The 18,374-nt window shown below is 37.8% G+C and overlaps 2 protein-coding genes across 12 annotated transcripts in view; both read right to left on the reverse strand.

Annotated features, from left to right (window-relative positions):
* LOC1272496 (glycine receptor subunit alpha-2) overlaps positions 1–18,374 on the reverse strand; it is a 61,106-nt gene that overhangs the window by 3,965 nt on the left and 38,767 nt on the right. For 9 of the 11 annotated variants that reach the window (XM_061655213.1, XM_061655215.1, XM_061655210.1 and 6 more), the window contains 3 exons: positions 16,819–16,895; positions 8,669–8,768; positions 4,435–4,589 (listed from right to left, as the gene is read on the reverse strand). In XM_061655213.1, the coding sequence (XP_061511197.1) occupies positions 4,435–4,589; positions 8,669–8,768; positions 16,819–16,895 (332 nt within the window). The remainder of the gene's footprint in view (positions 1–4,434; positions 4,590–8,668; positions 8,769–16,818; positions 16,896–18,374) is intronic. The other 2 variants (XM_061655217.1, XM_061655216.1) reach the window with 2 other exon arrangements.
* On the reverse strand, positions 14,449–16,173 carry LOC133394001 (uncharacterized). The gene is made up of 2 exons (XM_061662104.1): positions 16,099–16,173; positions 14,449–15,944 (listed from the first exon to the last, which is right to left on the reverse strand). The coding sequence occupies exons 1-2, from the start codon at positions 16,171–16,173 to the stop codon at positions 14,478–14,480; spliced, it is 1,542 nt and encodes a 513-aa protein (XP_061518088.1). The 3' UTR covers positions 14,449–14,477.

The following is an 18,374-nucleotide window of genomic DNA, read 5'->3' on the forward strand; positions in this document are numbered from 1 at the left end:
TTGCAAGTGACATAGCTTGGTTGTTATTCAGAAAAAATAAATCAAATAAATCAATCAAAGCCAAAGGCAGGATTAGATATTCAATTTGAAATAAAATCAAACCTCTCTCTAAGATGTAGTCACTTCGAGAATTATTGATGTATAAGACAAAAAAATTAACAGTTTCGTGATTGTTTTTACATATTATTGTCTTTCTTGAATGTCTTCATAAAGGAATCTGGTGTATTATGTTGCACGTGTTTTTGGTTTAGTATATTTCATTTCGTGTCTTCATTATACTTGACATCATCCTAATTCAATTAATTTGGACAGCCAATCGTTTCTTAGTTATAAAATTAATTTTACTAAATTTATACCAATGTCCAAATTTCCCTTGATCTCTACGATCGTTATATCCAGTTTCTCTATACACTTTGTATAGGAAAATTTTAAAACTTATACAACATTTGTTGTATATTAGATTACCATTTTAAATTTGGAATATTGTTCATTTTCATTCCTATCGTAATACATTTATAGATAAAAAATATTAAAAATGATTTAGTATTATTTGTCTGCCGGTCTGGTGGTACAGTAGTCAACTTGAACGACTTAACAACATGCTCGTCATGGGTTCAAGCCCCAAATAGACCGTGCCCGCATACGTAGGGCTGACTATCCTGCTACGGTAACAAAAAGCCACTGAAAGCCAAGCCCACTTCACTAGTGGGTACAGCCAGGCCTTGACCGGCAGCGGTTGTTGTGCCAAAAAGAAGAAGAAGATTATTTGTCTGCCATTAACCTCCCATTTTTTACTCTTTTTTATTCAATTGATATTAGCTGTCTTTTTCTAAGAATAGGCTAAGAATTCGTAGAATTTATTGTTATAAGACATTGAAGTTTGGAAGATGTTAATGGACTGTAGCTTAAATTTTTTTGAATAAATTCTTAGATAGTATAATACAAATGTGAGTTTGCCAATTGCTCTTAAATTATTTAGTTTATCAAGACAATAAAGAATTCAATTCAATTTAAGAATAATATACCTGAAACACATCATGATTGATAACCATTTCATTTAAATGAATAAAATGAAAATGAAATAAAAAAACGAACAAATGAAAAAAAAAGAAATCGTGTGAAATACAATAACTGTCTATAGAATTGAGTGTACTGCATGATCTCAAAGCACAAAAATTACAACAATGATCTAAAATCATAAACAAAATGGCATGTAAATCGCGTTTTAAAATATAAAAGCTAACCATGATCTGAAACAGATCGCTCAATTGAAATTACACACTTATAGAACTCAATATCATTTCTCGATTCCTAGTTCCATGACTATGTAAAAACTAGGGAAAATGCAGAGCACAAATAACTCAAACAAACACAAAGCAACTCAATTAACAACACCAGCAGCAGCACCACCAGCAGAAGCAGCAGCAACAGTACAATCCTCATTATCAATTAGCAAAAGCTGCAACGAAACACCGAACACATCCGAACCGAACAGTGTACGAATATATATGGAATATGTGAATGAAGCAATGGCTGACAGTGATCCACTACACTACTTGCCAGTGTACTACGGTATGACGTTACACTATGCTGCTTAGTACGTTGCCGAAGACCCGTGAGCTCGCTAACGATGAGTGTACGGATGTTTGTGATCGTATCGAATTTGTGAGATAGATGTGTATGGGAAAGAGTGTGTTATCCGTGGCTCTGTGTCTCGCCGCACATTGTCTGTCTGTTCGGGGGGTACACTCACCTTTCTGGCGCATGGACGTCATGCAGCTGATCTTGCCACACAACACCCTATTCATACCTTCATTAATAAATGTTTGACCTGCGAATGAGGTACGTGAGCTAACGTGAGCATTGCGCATACATTGTTCGAGGATGTGGGGGACGGTTCGTTCCGTCCGCCAGACTGTGCTGACCGAGTAGTGGTGAACTGGTACTGTACTGTACTTATTGGAAAAGGGTTTCTGCTTTGTTGCTGCTGCTTGTGTCATTTGTGTGTGTGTGTGTGTGTGAGAGTGTTGCTGGTGGTTATCAAAAGGAATAGATACCGTTCGTGTGTTGGTGTTGTAGAGTTGTCTGTGTACGCTTGTGACATAAACAGAGAAGGTGCTACTAATGGTTGCCGTTGTTGCTGTGGTGTTTACTATAAAGATTCTATTTACATTGCCTACTAGCAATGGCAGAAAGAAAGGCAAAGCAATATAACGCTATTGTCACCGACTAGCCTGCAATACTGTTATTTGTACTAGACGAAGGACATACTAATATTCCCAAACAGTGTAAGCTCTAGTACAAGCGTCTCTAGTAAACAAAAAGCCTATCCATCCTATGGCTAAATTGATAAGGAAAATGTGCAAAAAGTTTACCCAAGGGTCCAAAGGTTATCGGTAACATTTCATCAGCTAATGCAAATTCTCGCATAGCACAACTTTCGAGCCGTTCAGAAACCTTGAGCATGAACTTGCAGCAAGCACTTGCTTTCCTTCTCTGTCCTGTGCTTTCTCCTCGTCCCTCACTCCACTCGGAAGCCTTCGATAGGACATTAACCGGAAGTTTTCCCAATGTGTTACACGGCCATTACAAGGTAGGCAGACATTAAGCGATAAGGGATTGCAACACACAGACACACCACGGCAAGCACAGCAAATAGCAGTGCACGCTCTGCCCCAATGGCCCCCGGGTTATACAAGGTCAGTGAAAACTACACGACCTTACAGCCATCGGGTGCAAGCCGCGCGAATACTCGATTGATACCGTCAGGCAGGAGCAATTCCGGCGGGAAGATCCAAACGATCGATGGCTGTCGGTTGGTTGCTGCCGACGAAAGGATACGTCGTGCAGTGTGCAACGACCAAAAGCTGTTTCGCGCAAAGCACCGTCGGCAGGAAGGAAGACTAAAATCAATTGCGATTGTAACGAGGCGATGGCAATTACAGGTAGACACGGTGGAGAAGGGTTAATTTTTCATCCACGGAAACGGTTTACTGGGCAAATTGGTTAGGGCGTAATGTGCATGTCCTTGTGTTTTAGCTCTACATTGGGCGAAGGATAAAGTCGTGGCGCCAATTCATTGAAAATAATAACTATAGCGAAGCGTAATGTGTATTACAAAGGGAAGATTGTCTAGTGTTTAGACCGCAGCTTATATGTTTGTGAATAGACGGTCCCTTCATGGCAATAACTATCTGGGTGCATGGGGTAGTACTCAAGAAGTCTCGAAAGCCTGTATAGAGCGGCATGATCGCGTAGGTCGTTACGCCAATAAGCAGATGATACTTATATTTCATCATAGTTTTCCAATTTTTTATGAAAAAACGCCTTTTAATCGCGAATACATGAAAAGAGGCTTTTTTATAGAACAAACTAAATCAATTGGTTTTGCAAACCATGGTTCGTGTCCCAAATGCAAACTTGCTACGTATGCATTGTTTCAAAAATGTTACATGCGTTTTGTAATGATTTTTAATCATTTAGAGAGTGAACATTAAAATGGAGCATTCTACCATTTCTACCATTGGCATTTCACTGTGCATTTCTTTTTACTACTTCACTTTGAACAAAATTAGTATTTGATTGATCTACAACCGATTATAATCATTCATGGAAATGTACTTTTTCCTTTTCGATCTTTTTCTGTGTTAAACGTTACACAGATTGACGAACATTCAATATCGAATATTAAAATATTCAAGCCCTATCCAGAGGCTTTAAGCCCTAAAGACAGTTTTTGATAATCAATTTAACATTATAAATAAAAAAGAATTGGAAATAAATAAAAATAAAAATAAAATCTATTTCAATTTCAGTATTTTGAACGATAGGGGCTGTGAGTCGTTTTTGAGGAAATAAAGGAAAATAGAAAGCTCTGGTATAAAACACATTCGACACACCAAATATTAAGTTTAAATACAATTTTATGAGATTAAACTTAGATTTAAAAGGTAAATCAGTGGATTTCGAAAGCTTGTACTATGGATAATTTGTACTTTCTCACACACATGCTCTGTACACAATTCTGTAACTGCTATAAAATATCCTTTAATATTAATTAAACTGTTTCTCAGCAACAATAATAAGGAATATTTTACATTAACATTTTTTTTGCTTTATAAAAAAGCGTATAGCATTTCAAAAACGAGAACTAACAAATAACAAATTTCATCAAAAATAAGCAAGCAGAGTTTCACAGCAAACTAAACAAACAATTACAATGGAAATTATTTACAAAACCATGAAAACCATGGTTTAAAAACAAGCAAAAGAAGGTTGGAAAGCATTACAAGACCAAACGAACGAAAACGTACAAGATTTAAGTAAAACCAACGGTTAAAAGAATAGGAAAAACGAGGAAAAAGTCTTCACACTCCACCATTTTCAAGAGCACGCGCACTACCCCTTCAACCGGGTAGTGGTCGCGTAAATTACCTGAAATCTTCGAGTTGAGAAAGTACGGATCCGGTTGCCATAGATTATCGAAAAACTCCGGCGGAAGTATCACGTGATCGTCGCCCTCCTCGAAAATGTCGTCGTGCAGATCCAGCCGAGACTCGACCCACTTCTGGTGCACGAACATATCTACTCTGGATATGCGGTGCGCGGTGTTGATTTGTTTCGTGAGATTTGTGTGGCGTTCGGTGGAGGTTCGGTTGGATTCGGTGGTTGGTTGTTAACGTTTGCGGCGCCGGATGATTCGAAACGCAGCCCCCGGAGCGGAAAAGTGCATGAAAGACGGGGAAAATTGCATTATTAATCGATTGCTTTCCCATCGCGACCCACCGCCATCGATGATGGGGTTTTCTACGAGCTTTGGTCATTGTGTGTCAGTGTGTCTAGGAATGCGTGTGTGTCTGTGTGACACAGAGTTTGTGTTCGTGTTGAAGCAGAATGGTGTGGCGGGATGGGTAAAGCAAAGCAATGGGCAAGGAAGTGCATCGAGGCGAAGCGGAGCCTTCAAATTTAAAATCAACTGCCAGGGGAGGAGGGAAAATTAGCAAAAACACACACATACACGCAAATACAACTACCAACAGAAACTGAAAACCCCCACACCGAATATTTAGATATACTGATTTGATTGTGAAACATTCTAGCCTTTTCTTTTTCCTTGTTTTCTATTGCTTCTTTTGCTCTTTTTATTGCTCTCTCATCGGCGCTTGCATGGGAGTGTATTTATTTTTCCACTTTATTCTACGCTAGTTGGCTCGCTGTCACACAGTGACAATCGAAACGGAAGGTGACACCGATGTCACGGCGGAAGTGGGCTTGCAGCCCATTGGAAACTGGCGGGTTTCAAGTTATGGGCTGTTGTTTAGAAAAACGGGCCACCTCCTACCAAACAAAATTGGACTGCCCCGGGGGTACGGGGGCGTCTAATTGAAGGACACCCGAACCTCCAACCGGTGGCGCACCATTTTGGTGCCACCCAAGCACCAACTTGTTTGCGGGATCCGCTTAGTGGTCGCCCCAGGCCGCAAAGGACGTCATTCGCAAGGAGCGCAGGGGATGGGGGAACAAAGCGGGAAGTAAACCGAAATGTGTGCACTTTATTTTCATGGCCATAGTTCCGACCCGTATGTATATGTGTGTGTGTGTGTTTAGGCATTGGAAGGCTAGGGTGGGAGAATATGCAAACCAAATGGAATCGTTTGTGATCGGTGTGGTCCCGACCAGCGAACGGTTCTGTCGTTTGTGTTTTGGTTTTGGAAGAGAGATTTCAATCGTGTTTGGACGGGGAAATTTGGGTGGAAACGCAGATTTATGATTGTTGATAAAGAGAGTGCACATGTTTGACGTATTTTTCTCTTCGTTTGATATGTTGCGACCTCTAAAACGTTCAGTAAATGAAGCAGAAACGCTTGCAATGAAATTGGATAACTGAAAATATACAAATAAATGGTATCAATAATGTACAACATTTTGCAGAAATGTGAACGTAAATAAAACCCGTATTTACATAGTGAAAATTGAATCCTTCTAGTCATAATTATTATAGTTGTATTAAATATATATGTAGTTCTTGTAAGGTTAGATTTGGGTAACATTATGATATCTTTTGTCAAAAAAAAAATTTTTTTATCACACTAAAACTCCTCATAACGAGTACCTTGTAAAGTGAGTTTTGTTTCAATCAAGATCACGATTGGTTAACATTGAGTATTTTTTTGATTTTGGTTACCGCTGAGGCAAACAAAAGCTTTGATATTAACCAATCGTTTAATATAAAACTATTGCACATGATGAAAAGTGTCGTATAATTGTGTGAGGCAAAAGTTTGTGGTATATATTGACGAGTGTTTCTAGTGCGTTTTTCTGGAGCTACTTGCTCATGACGATGAGGCGTTTGTTGAAGATGTGCAAGTGTGTTGTAGTTTTGATATATAGGGTAAATGTACCAATAGTGGTGCAATTTGTAGTGGTACCGATGTGGTTTAATGGATTTAAAATGTCAGAAAGGAAATTTTCTGAATATTTTAACACATAGCAATTGTAATATGTTTTATCTTCGCAATCACAACCATTTTTACCATGAAATACATCAAATTTTCGAAAAAATACAAATTTTTGTGACTGCTTCGTTGTACCTATAATGGTGGTATGGTTCCTATAGTCGTCTTATTGTGTTCCTATAGTGGTGGTAAACAAAGATGCATCAAAAACGGTGTATAATATCAATGAAACTTAGTTTAGAAGCTGTTTTCGTATGAATAGCAAGGATTACTGCCATAATATTGGTTTCTTCCGTAATTTGATCGTAAAAAATGTATAATGTTAATCGATGAAACTATTGACGAAAGTACTGCATCACACCTGTCGTCAACCTACACCCGGAAGAGTGTGCTTGATTTGAAGTCAATTTTTCATTCAGCCATATAAGCGAATTTTGGCCTGTTTTTGGTAAATTACCTACATAAAACTCATTTCTGTTGCTTATTTTAGTGAAAACAGTACGACATGTCGAAAATATCCTCGAATAAACAGAAAACGACCTGTTTTTATTCATTTTATAACTATAACCACTGTAGGAACATGCCTGTTTTGTGTACCTATAATGGCACTATGGTAAAAAACACTTAAAAATGCATAAATATGGTCAAAAGTCAAATAATTTTAGTAAAACAATAACATTTCATAACAGTTATGTTGAAAAACTTGTAATTGCGTGGTTATATGGTCATTTAGAACGTTAACAGAAATATGAGTTTCGTTATGAAATCCTAAGGATTTTGGAAAAATGTTGACACATTTCACAAAATAATGGATTTTTCGGTCACTAAGTAACGGAATGGCCCCATTTAACTTTTAAACCCTTTGCAAAAGGCTAAAGAACATTTCACACTAACGTTAATAACTTAATTGCTTTTAATTTGCCGTATGAACCGCATTTTAGTGTAATACCACCACTATTGGTACTACCACCACTATAGGTACATTTACCCTATACCGTCCCCAAAATACACGGTTAATGGGGACCGAAAACAGCAGCAAAATACCGCGTATCTCGAATTTCCACACAAGTCGAATCTCGTGATTGCCCGTCGTGTAATTTTGCAGGGAGTGGTTTTAGACACTTTATTAATTATTTAATATGATTCTGAATGAATATAGCAGGTTTAAACATTTTGAAATGGTTTTTAACATTCGATCAAAAGGGAAATTATTTGGCATTTGACAATTGATGTGTCAAATCAGAAAAAAATGCTCGAAGAACTTTCAACATTAGAAAACCCGTTTCTCCGTATCCGCGTATAAGAGGTACCGTGTATCCCGGGGACTACCTCTATGCACAATACATTTATTGAAATCTATAATGACCTTGTTTGCTCTGATGAATGAATACCATAATAAATTTTGAATTGTGATGAAATTATTTGGCTAATTTAAATGGTCTATCTAGAAATTGCCTATAATAATGACAAATAAAAAGATAACTACCAATATCTTCCCAATAATTAGTATTATAAAGAAATGATTCATTTTTTCAGATGCATATATGCCCATTTTATCAACACATTTGCGATCCTGGAACCAATCATTTTACTTTTCATACAAATCACATGTTCCAGTGAGTCACTGGAACAGAATATCCTTCATTTCTATAATCCCCTACCCGGGTATGTATGGCTTATTAATTTTATAATAAAATTTTATAGGAAAATCGAACCGATCCAAAAATTTCAAAATGCATAAAAAAACATGTTTTTAAAAATTGATCAAAAAATCAAAATTTTGAAAATTGATTTCATGTATTTTATTTTTTATTTATCTATTTATACCCATTGGTATAGGCGCAGTTTTGGTTATAGAAAGGAAAGTTAAACTCGTTATGAGGGGTTCCACTGTACTAGGGATTTCATAGAAGTCAACATTTCAGAACTGACAGCAGAATGTTTTTTATCATTTTTATGCCTCAAGAAAAAAGAAAAATGGAGTATTTAGAATGTAGACTACAGTTAATTTACTTAACTATACAAACAATGCTAATTTAATGCAAAGAAATATAATACCATGCAGAGAGATATTGTTTTAAGGATGCTGAGACATGATCAAGCTAGAATAATTTACAAAATGAGAGTAAATGGGCGAATCTGCTGCGTGTATGCCGTATGTATGTGGTGTAGTATACACGTTTTGTTATTGTTTGCTTAGCTGCTTTCGATACCTAAAATCCATATCCTCGACATTTATGGAATTTATATCTACCACGAATATACTGAACTCTACCACAACCGGGCTGCCCTTTTGTGACGGTGGCCGAACCTCTGAAATGAAAAGAGAAGAAAACTTGTGAATACACATTGTATAAAACATCGATTGTACAGTGCTTGTAAAATGGAGAACCATTCTCCTTAAACATTCTCCACAACGGGCGGCCTGTTTCCCAAAATAGACCATTTTGCGCACAGGATCATGCTGGGTTCGCTTTTTCATGCGTGCATTTATTTCCGGACCGGAACACAACGCACCAAGTCTCGAGCAGCCAGTGAGCGGACTTTATTTACCGTTAGCGTCGTACAAACAGCACTGTTCATTGGGGGAAACCCCGTGTTTCTCCAAGGACACCAGGCTGCAGTGACCTTGGAAGCTCATTGCGAACACTGGTGGCTGTAGCCATAAATACGTACCCACGGTGCAATTGCGACTTGCACTTCCGAAATTCGTAAAACATTTCCGCCACCAGTTCGTGCCTGACTGTACTTGCATCAGTAGTGGTGAGTTCGGTGAGTAATGAGAAGGAAAGACTAGGTGCGAAGTGCATTTTAATGAAGCTAATTATTTGCTAGTGGTTGTTTTACACCGGCATTGCATTCGTTTGTACCGAAAATGAGGAACAATAATTCGAAAGCGTATTTTGCATACCAACCATGGGGAAATGTTTGACCCCAATCCTTTTAGAGCCGGTGTGAAAACGAAACGTGGGATGCATTTTTCTTTTTGTATTGTGTAGCGTTGAGGGATCTAATTCATTCGGGTCGGGTAAATAGAGCAATGGCTGTGTATAGTAATTAAGCGAAACAACCGTCAAGCAGGTCCTAGATCTTTTACCAATGAATGTAGTGAACCTTTGTTTGAAGCATTTGTTTGGCGCCTGATATTATTAACCTACTTTTGCTGACTAGATTTTTTTAAAGATTTTTTTTTATAAAATCAAATGAGTTAGTTTCAAAAAATATGTTCCCCTTAATTCAAGCATTGATGTTGTTTTTAATTTATATGTTTTTTGTTAGAAAATTAGTAGCGTTTGGATTTGATAGGTGTACGAATGAGTAAAATCGTCTTTTGTAAAACTTAGAAAACCTCGTATACGTATAAACGAGTTGTTTGAACGATGGACAGAACGGCGTCGGAGCCCGAGTCGGCTCCGACCGGCTCCAGACAATTTCGGAGGTTATACCTATCCAGACTGTCAGTTATTGCTACGGGACGATGATCAGAATGAAATTGATCTTGCATGTCCACGTAGAAGCTTTGTTTATAATATATCGCCAGGTCAACTTATATAAAAATTATTTCGTGATCTTCACATAACCTATGTCCATGAGTAAGGCATTTGATATTCAAAGGATTCATTGTAGCTAAGTCTTCTAATAAAGATGGTAAACTATGAATAGAGAAATATGTTTAACGGTTTGTACCGTTTTTGTGGTATATATTAGGTTGGTAAAAAGATTGAACTAGGCACAGCCTTTGAGCAAGTGTAAGAGGCGACACTAACGGATTAGAAGAAAGTAACGCTTTCATCGAAATGCATCTTTCATATGATTTTCTTTATATTTTATTTTCATGTTCACGTTAAGCAATATGGAAATGCCGTCCATCCTGAATTAAAAAAAAACAAGCATGTTCATGTTATGTCTATTCCTGACAATTGTTACTCCCTTCAGCTGCTTATTTGCCTAGTGACCCCGCTTAATGAATTACAGTTATTATAAATTAAAGCTTCCATAGTACACTTGGCTTGTTCGCCACATTCTCAAATATCGATGATCAATCATCACATCATCGATGATCATCAAACTATCAAATTTATTTAAAGACCTATGTACAATCGAAAAGTGCTACAAACAATCAAACAAGAAAACAATTCTTCAGCAGAAAACTCTTGGCTATGTAGAAAGTACCGATTTGCTAAAATGCCAATATCTGCAAAATTGCGCGAGGCAACGTCTAGTTTCTTCACAGATGTTTTTGCTTTAAAGATGCAAAGCTTTGCCGTGGTATAAATGAGACCACGGTGTTTTGCGGTGTTTGAATTTGGCATGATATCAAAGATGCATGATTAACACAATTTATAGAAAAAGGGCACACTATACTCTTTAACTTCTAAAGTGATAGACATATCTTCATAAACTAAACATCTTTGATCTTTAGCCGATTTCGTGGTACAGTGGTCAATTTGTACGACTTAAGAACATGCCCATCATGGGTTCAAGCCCCGGAATGGACCGTGCCACCATATGTAGTACTGACTATCCTGCTATGGGGGAAAATCAATAAGTCACTGAAAACCAAGCCCACAAGTAGTGGTACAGGCAGGCCTTGACCGACCACGCTTGCTGAGCTAAAGAAGAAGAAACATCTTTGATCGTTGAGAATAGGTTAGAACCTTTCTATAACATATTAATTTTTAAAAATTGGTTGAAAATTGTAAAAGTTAAAATGGTTTGAAGAGCTAAAAAAAATAGTTATCAAGCTTTTTTCACAACTTAAGACTTTGAGATTCTATATCTTAATAATTACAGGTACTCCCCGATATAAGTTTATAATTTTTTACCTTTTAAAATAGTTTTTAAAATCCCACCAAAAGGGAAATTATTTTGCATTTGACAATTGATGTGTTGTCAAATCAGTACAATTTGCTCAAAGGACTGTAAAATTTTGAATATTGCGTATATCGGGGAATACCTGTAATATCAGTAAAGTTTGAAATTGTAGATAACATTGCTTTATTCGGATTAAAGGAATATGCAATTCAATTTGTTATCTTTCATCTCGGCTGCTGTCCACTGTGCGTTGATGCGGAGCCGGTTCTGCCGGGTTAGTCCGGAGTCGTTAGTGCGGCCAAAAACGTCCATCACCAATTTGTTACGAAGTTGCAAAGTTACCGATCATAAACGTCATAGATATCATTTAATTTCGTTTGTTATTTGGTAAGATTTAGTGACGTTGATTAAAAATGCATTTTGCATTAAAAATGCATATATTTATGATTTAACTAAACATGACATGAATGAAAAAAAAGGAAAATGTTTGCTCTAAAAACTCCTCGAAACTATGAAAACCTTACATAATACTTTTTTGATGCAGAAATTTATTTTTTTATTTCAAAAACGTTTCAAAATTAAGCAATATAATTAAACCCCTTAATGTAAACAGAGTTTTAACAAGAACTAGGAATATAACAACTAATACAGCTAACATCTTCTTATTGATGACATTTTTTTGATAATATAATATACACCTATCTTAAGTTATCCCATTTATAATATTATAATCTAACGTATGATGAAAGCATGATACATATTGATAAATGAATACATAGCTGTTTTAATTGTTAAGAACAAATAAATAGAATTTAGTAAATTACAGACTTATGCAAGATTGTTTGATACTAGGTGGTAATTTAAAATGGTAACTTTTCAATACTAGTTAATGGATAAATTTCTTCGATTCCGCATAAATTACGAGTGGATTGGGTGGAGAGAAAGAAACAGCAAATAATATTTTCAAATTAAAGTTATGATAAGCCTGCATCTTTGCTGTACTCCGTTTCAAACAGCACCAAAGTAATCGCTACAAATGGCTTAGTTGTCAACTTGCCAAAATGTTGTGCTGGAAACTGCACGAAAGCGACAAATGAAGCACTCTCTTTTTTGTTGTGGGCCATGAATGTTGGCGAGACAAAATGGAAAGATTATTGTTTACCATTTCATTTCTTAATTAAATACCATCACGACGATTTCCGATCCCCTAACCCCCCCCCCCCCCCCCCCCACGACCAGGTTTGTGTGTTTCTGTTGCTCGTATACGGATAACACTAATACGAAAAGGAACCAAAAAAAGTTACCACTACGTGAGGTTGCAAAGCATAACGCGTAAAGTGATCAGGATTCGGTTTTAATCTAAGCCAATCAAATTTAAAGCACTTTTCGATTGCAAACATGATTGGCGTAAAAATCAAAACCGATCGACTGTTTTGGGTACCGTGGAATTATTTATGAGCATAAAGAAACTGAAACACGAACAGAGAGAGATAGAAAACATTGGATAAACGAGAAGGGACATTTGAAACTATAAAAAATCAGTGCATAAAAAACATGGTCTGATGTTTCCCGACAGGCAATTCATTTGACTGACGTGCTGTGGATTGTGCTTGAATGGCTAAGCTTTCCTAATGATGTCCGAATCAATATTTCATTAAGTCAAATTAGCATTCAATAGACTGATAATAATTCGTTTGCGTTGGAGCAATCAGTTTGAAATCTGCTTGTTATATTGCATAGCATGTGTAAAGCCATTATTATGCAGTGTATTTATTTTCGTATCGTTTTTTTGTTTTAGTTTAATTTAAATCGTTGCATTTTCGATCATAAAAGGCTTCTTTATTTGATAGATTTTGCTTTATAAGTAAAACTCATACAGCCAATCTAGTTCTGTTCTTGACAATTTGTTCATATCAAATGTTGACAATAAAATATTAATAAAATAAAATGTAAACTAATCGTGATGGAAACTTAAGCTAAGATTTGACACTTTTTTGTGTGCTTACACTTAAAAAAAGGTGGAAAACTTAAAGTTTTAAACATTATTGAATAAACTATGCTAAATGAAGTCATATTTATTGTATACAAATATTAGAACGGAGTCTTCACGTAAGTATCTCTTTAAATTAGTATAGGGTATCTCCTAAATACAAGTATCTCTGCCAATAACAGCTCGTTGGATTGTTTATTGATTAATATGTGTTGTGAAACATCGTACTTGTATGGTAGTGTTGATTCCGCATAACATAAATAGCAACGTCTAAAGCTACCCGCTACGTTCCAAAAGATTGACGCGAGCCAATATATCACCACGGATGCAGCTATTGTTTTGGGCAACGATATTTCGCGCATCAAATAAAAGAAACATTCACTCGAGGGAAACGAGCATAGTACCCTTCATCACGCAATGTGTGTTCCTCCCTCCGCTCCCCCCCCCCCCCTCCCCTCACATTAGGTTAAACATCGGGGGATTCCCAAGACGTGGTAACATTGGCACCTACGCTTTGATTAATAAATGATGCAATGCAGACGAATGGATTATTCTGGCGTTTGGTAGGTGTTGGCATCGCATTCTTTTTCTCTCTAATGACAGCTACGATTTGTAAGAAGCACCCCCGGGGTACCATTTTTGCAACACTAACATAACGAGCTTAGGTCGTTAGCTTAAGCTTTATGCAAGCTCGAGAAATTATGAGTTTGAATATGAAAATTTGCTATACTACCGCGGTATGCAAAAAAAGGATTAGTTGTTGTTCTCTGTGGTGTAGTTGTCCATCGAAGTGTAATATTGGAACCGTAAGGATAATTAACATGCACATGTACTCTACCATCAATCATAATTGATATGGGGAGACACTACAGAAGCATATTTTCAAGTTTTTTGCGCGTAACGATTCTAGATTTAAGCACTTTGACTCAACTTTCCAATATTTTAATCATTACAAATCGTCAGATTCATATCTGTCTTGGTTTTTATAATGATCAATTTTTTTAAGAAACGATTAGTAACTAACCAAGGAAACTAACTAGTAGTTTTTGAAATTTCGAGGCAAAGTTTAACAATCTGCTTAAAATTGCAACTTTTAACAACGCATGACAAGGTTAATATGATTTTTAATGATAATTTTGTTTGTAACAGTTGATACTTAATAAAACAGTAAATTAACATTAGCCTGAGGTCAAATCATTGAAAACCTCATCTAATCCTTACAATCGTTGTGGTTTTGCCTTATCTTTTGATATGTTTGTTCTCTTTTTATCTTCTTTTCCTTTTTTCAAAATGTTACAATGATTTTGCTTGAAGCAAGCACATTTTGACAGCATGTGTTTGATAAATGCTGACAATCGTTTGATCGTTGACATTATACAATTAAAAATTCCGTTCAAATTGGCGACCATCAACGTCTCCAAACAGAAGGCAATAATCGAACATACTCCAACGCCCAAGATCGTCCAACAAATAAGCAAATCGTACACTTGAAACGCATTCACTGTATCGCCACTAGACACTTTCCACCCTCCATCGATAGGAACTATGTCCTCTTCACGGTTAAACAGGTTTCGCGTCGTCCAGTATCGAAAAAGATCGCCTTCAATAAAGGCTGTCCAGTGAAAATCAAGCAACTCATCGAACGGTGAGTAATAGAAAAGTACGAACGTATCCTGAAACGGGGCCAATCGTTCCTGTACCAGATGGACCACATCCCACCGCACACGGCTCCAGTGTTCGGCGATATCGCACGGTATCACCATGTGATACATGGTGGGTTCGTCTTCCATCCGTCCACTGTACTGTACCGCACGCTCATGCGAAAAGTTAAGCGAGCTGATCTTTTTCACGTAATGACTGACGTAAATGGGTAGCTCTGATCGGTTCACTTCATCCACTGTACGAAACTCAGGATAAAACAGTATCTTTGAAAGGCGTGCCGTCATTACCGACTGATAGACAGTTAGGAGAATAAGACTGGCATAGATGTAGCCTGTAAGGATACAGTTGCCTGCCGTGGTTTCGGCTCCCGGTGTCCTTGGTGGCCCATTGATGAACGTTTGGAAGATGTCAAAATTGACACTAAAAAATGTGCGTCCTTGTAGGTAGCCGTACCGTTGCAGGAAGAAACTCGTCAGCTCTGAGGCAAGCAAAAGCGCCAGCCAGACGTTCCATCGGAACGGATCAATCAACAGTCGGATGAACGGGATACGATCACTTTTGGGAGAGAGGATGCAGTGATAACTGAACTGCTTTAGTGGAATCCGTCGGATCGGGTGTGTCTGGAAGGAGTCGTACACAATGCCAAAGTCCATCGGTTTATTCTCTCGCCATTTGTGCAGATTGTCCGTATGGATACGATAGCGGGCATTGATACGACGGCTCAGTACATCGATGAAGTACCAGTATCGGTTTGAGCGTTGCAGCCGTTTTGCTTGGTCTCCACGTGTAAAGTACACCGTCAGCTCATACCCTTGCAGATTGTGATACTGTCGACGGAACAGTTGCTCGAGCGTGGTGAACGAAGGCCGTTCTGGATTGTGAAAGATCACCGCTTGCATAAACGGTTCAAATGACACGCAGTCAAACATTCCCCGCATATCGTAGAACAGTACGACAATATTATGCGGCCTATTGTACTCCTCGAAACGAAACATACCAAATGCGTTAATGTTTCGGTAACGCTGAAAAACAACCACAACAAATCGCGCAGTGCCGAAACGATACACTTTCCAGCTGAGAAACGATTTAAACGCTTGAAAATCCTGTACGATGGAGAAAGGGAAGACATCAGTAGGCAATCAGCTGAGCTAATCCTGCAGCTGAACAGTCACTTACGGCTGGCGAGTTGTTGACAAAGATGACGAAGTACTTCTTGGACGTCATAAACTGCTCGAGCAAATCATCCTCCATGGTTATCTGATGGGCACAGCTTAACTCAGTTAACCCATTTAACACGGTACTTAGGATGTCGTTAGCTTGCGAATCTTCATGAAAGCGCATAAACTTGAGTTGATATACGTTATCGTTTGCACAGACCGGTCGTAATAGGGTTAACAGATAGTTCGCTACTGGCGCATCCGGGTGAAGATATAAACGGCTCCAGGAAGGTGTAAATAGTTCCTGCCGAAAAGCGCTCGAAAGTTCCATACACACTAGCATGGTAAGCGATAGTAACAGAAGTAACGTTCCTAATGCAACCATCGTGCAGGTTCAGCGGCCAACTGATGGTACATTTAATTTTGACTTCAAAATAGTCATTTTTTCCAAAGAATCAAATATCACTACACGGTAACAATTTAGTTAATGGAAACTGCTGCAATGATATGGAATAGATATGTTTCTGTAATAAATATTTGAAAAATATGATTCCAATCTTTCGTGGTGACGTTTTGCCTTTCTATTTTGACGTGCATTGTTTGCAGGGACTAGTTGCTCCGCGCGTGAAATCAACTTTGTTTCAAGCGTAACATTACAATCATAAATTCATCAATTCATAAATAAAAGTAAATATTCAAGTACAAAAACCCCTCTTAGACGCTAATAATGTGGGCCTACCTTTTACATAGTCTTCCGGCAGTACTACCCGTGGTTTGAGTGTGTAATTTTTGGCTGCCACCACCTCCTTCAGCAAGCTGCAACGAAACAGGGAAAAAGGATAAAACGCGCATCAGACACACTGTGATCTATTTACAAACGCAGAACAAAATCGGAAATGAACCGATTCCGCCACATCCCGGAAGTGTTATTACTCTAATGGTATTAATCTATTATTGAACACGCTGTAGCGCGTCCCGAGAAAGACGACAAAAAGAATCCCTGATCGAAGCTCCGATAGCGAAGAACCCGGTGGGATTGTTGCGGGGAGTGTTTATACGAAACGCAAATTTGAGTTCCTTCTCTATGCGTGTGTGTGTTTATGTCTCGTGTATTTATATCCCTTTTTTGTACCATTCCCATGGCACACATCATAGCGTAATAGCACTAACAGTTCTTGTCAGTGATCCAGCGGTCGAGAGAGGACAACGCCATGTGGCGCAATGTGTGAGGCGTGTCAGGATTCGACCGGAATGAAGGCGTCCTGGTGGGAAATGAATTAGCATAAAATGACGATACCGATAATGCTAACCATTTCGAGAGAGAGAGAAAAAAGAGAGAGAAAGAGGTAGGATCCAAAGTTCGCTTTCACAAGCGTCGCAATTTTGTTGCACGTTATCGCTGCAATTGAGAGGCACATAAACTACCGGCGAATAGAAAAGCACCGGACGGCATGCCGGACAATTTCCGTCTCATGAATGAAAGTTCTTCACTTGGACTAGTTCTAATAACTAGTCCTTTAAATGGCCAGTTCTATCAGAAATCACAGTGGGAACAGTTTACCAGAAAAACATGACTCATGAGTTCTTGAGGTCATGAGTTTTGCAAGCAGCTATGTTCTCTATTATATACAACTGAAGTTGTGGAGCTGCCCACTAGGATTCATGAGAATGGCTCAACAAAGCATTTTTATGAGAATACAATATGAAAGAACAGCTCTAGGAAAAGCACACAAACAATTGTTAATGAGCGAATATTCGTTCCCGGAGATTTTGGACTTCAGCAAGATGAAGTATAATGGTTGTGCAGCCTTTACTACCGCAAAAGTGAATAAGAAATTAGAGAAAATGAGCCACTTTGCTGAACCGTTTTCTAGGATTTGATTTTTTTTCTTCACAAGGGAAGAACATTTAATTATGTTTTAACTAAATTATATATTCCAATTATCTAACTAGTTAGGCTTGAACAATTCTTCAAGTGAACATACAAATCATGCTAACAATCATTTGCACGATGCTCAAACATTTGCGAATCTCACATAGCTATAGCATGTTTCCAAGTAACGTTACACTTAAGTAAGGCAGAGGTTTCGACGAGAAACGATAAAAAAATCAATGATCAATTATACAACAATTAAAATATTTTCAATGCTTGTACCCAACTATGAGATATTAGAGAATAAAATGTGAGATTTCAAAAAACGTATTTGATCTTGAGTCTATGCTTTCCCAAGACATCTCCGTAATACAGATTGGACCCGAAATACGCTATTAATGCGGTATTAATAATCAAAGTCC

Source organism: Anopheles gambiae, chromosome 3 (genome assembly GCF_943734735.2).
Source record: "Anopheles gambiae chromosome 3, idAnoGambNW_F1_1, whole genome shotgun sequence".
Classification (NCBI taxonomy): Eukaryota; Metazoa; Arthropoda; class Insecta; order Diptera; family Culicidae; genus Anopheles; species Anopheles gambiae.

Excerpts from the sequence above, each read along its gene's own strand:
- LOC133394001 (XM_061662104.1), bottom strand. The coding sequence starts at position 16,173 with ATGGAGGATGATTTGCTCGAGCAGTTTATGACGTCCAAGAAGTACTTC. Across the intron at positions 15,945-16,098 it reads TTGTCAACAACTCGCCAGCC|CGTTACCGAAACATTAACGC; the intron begins GTAAGTGACTGT and ends GTTGTTTTTCAG.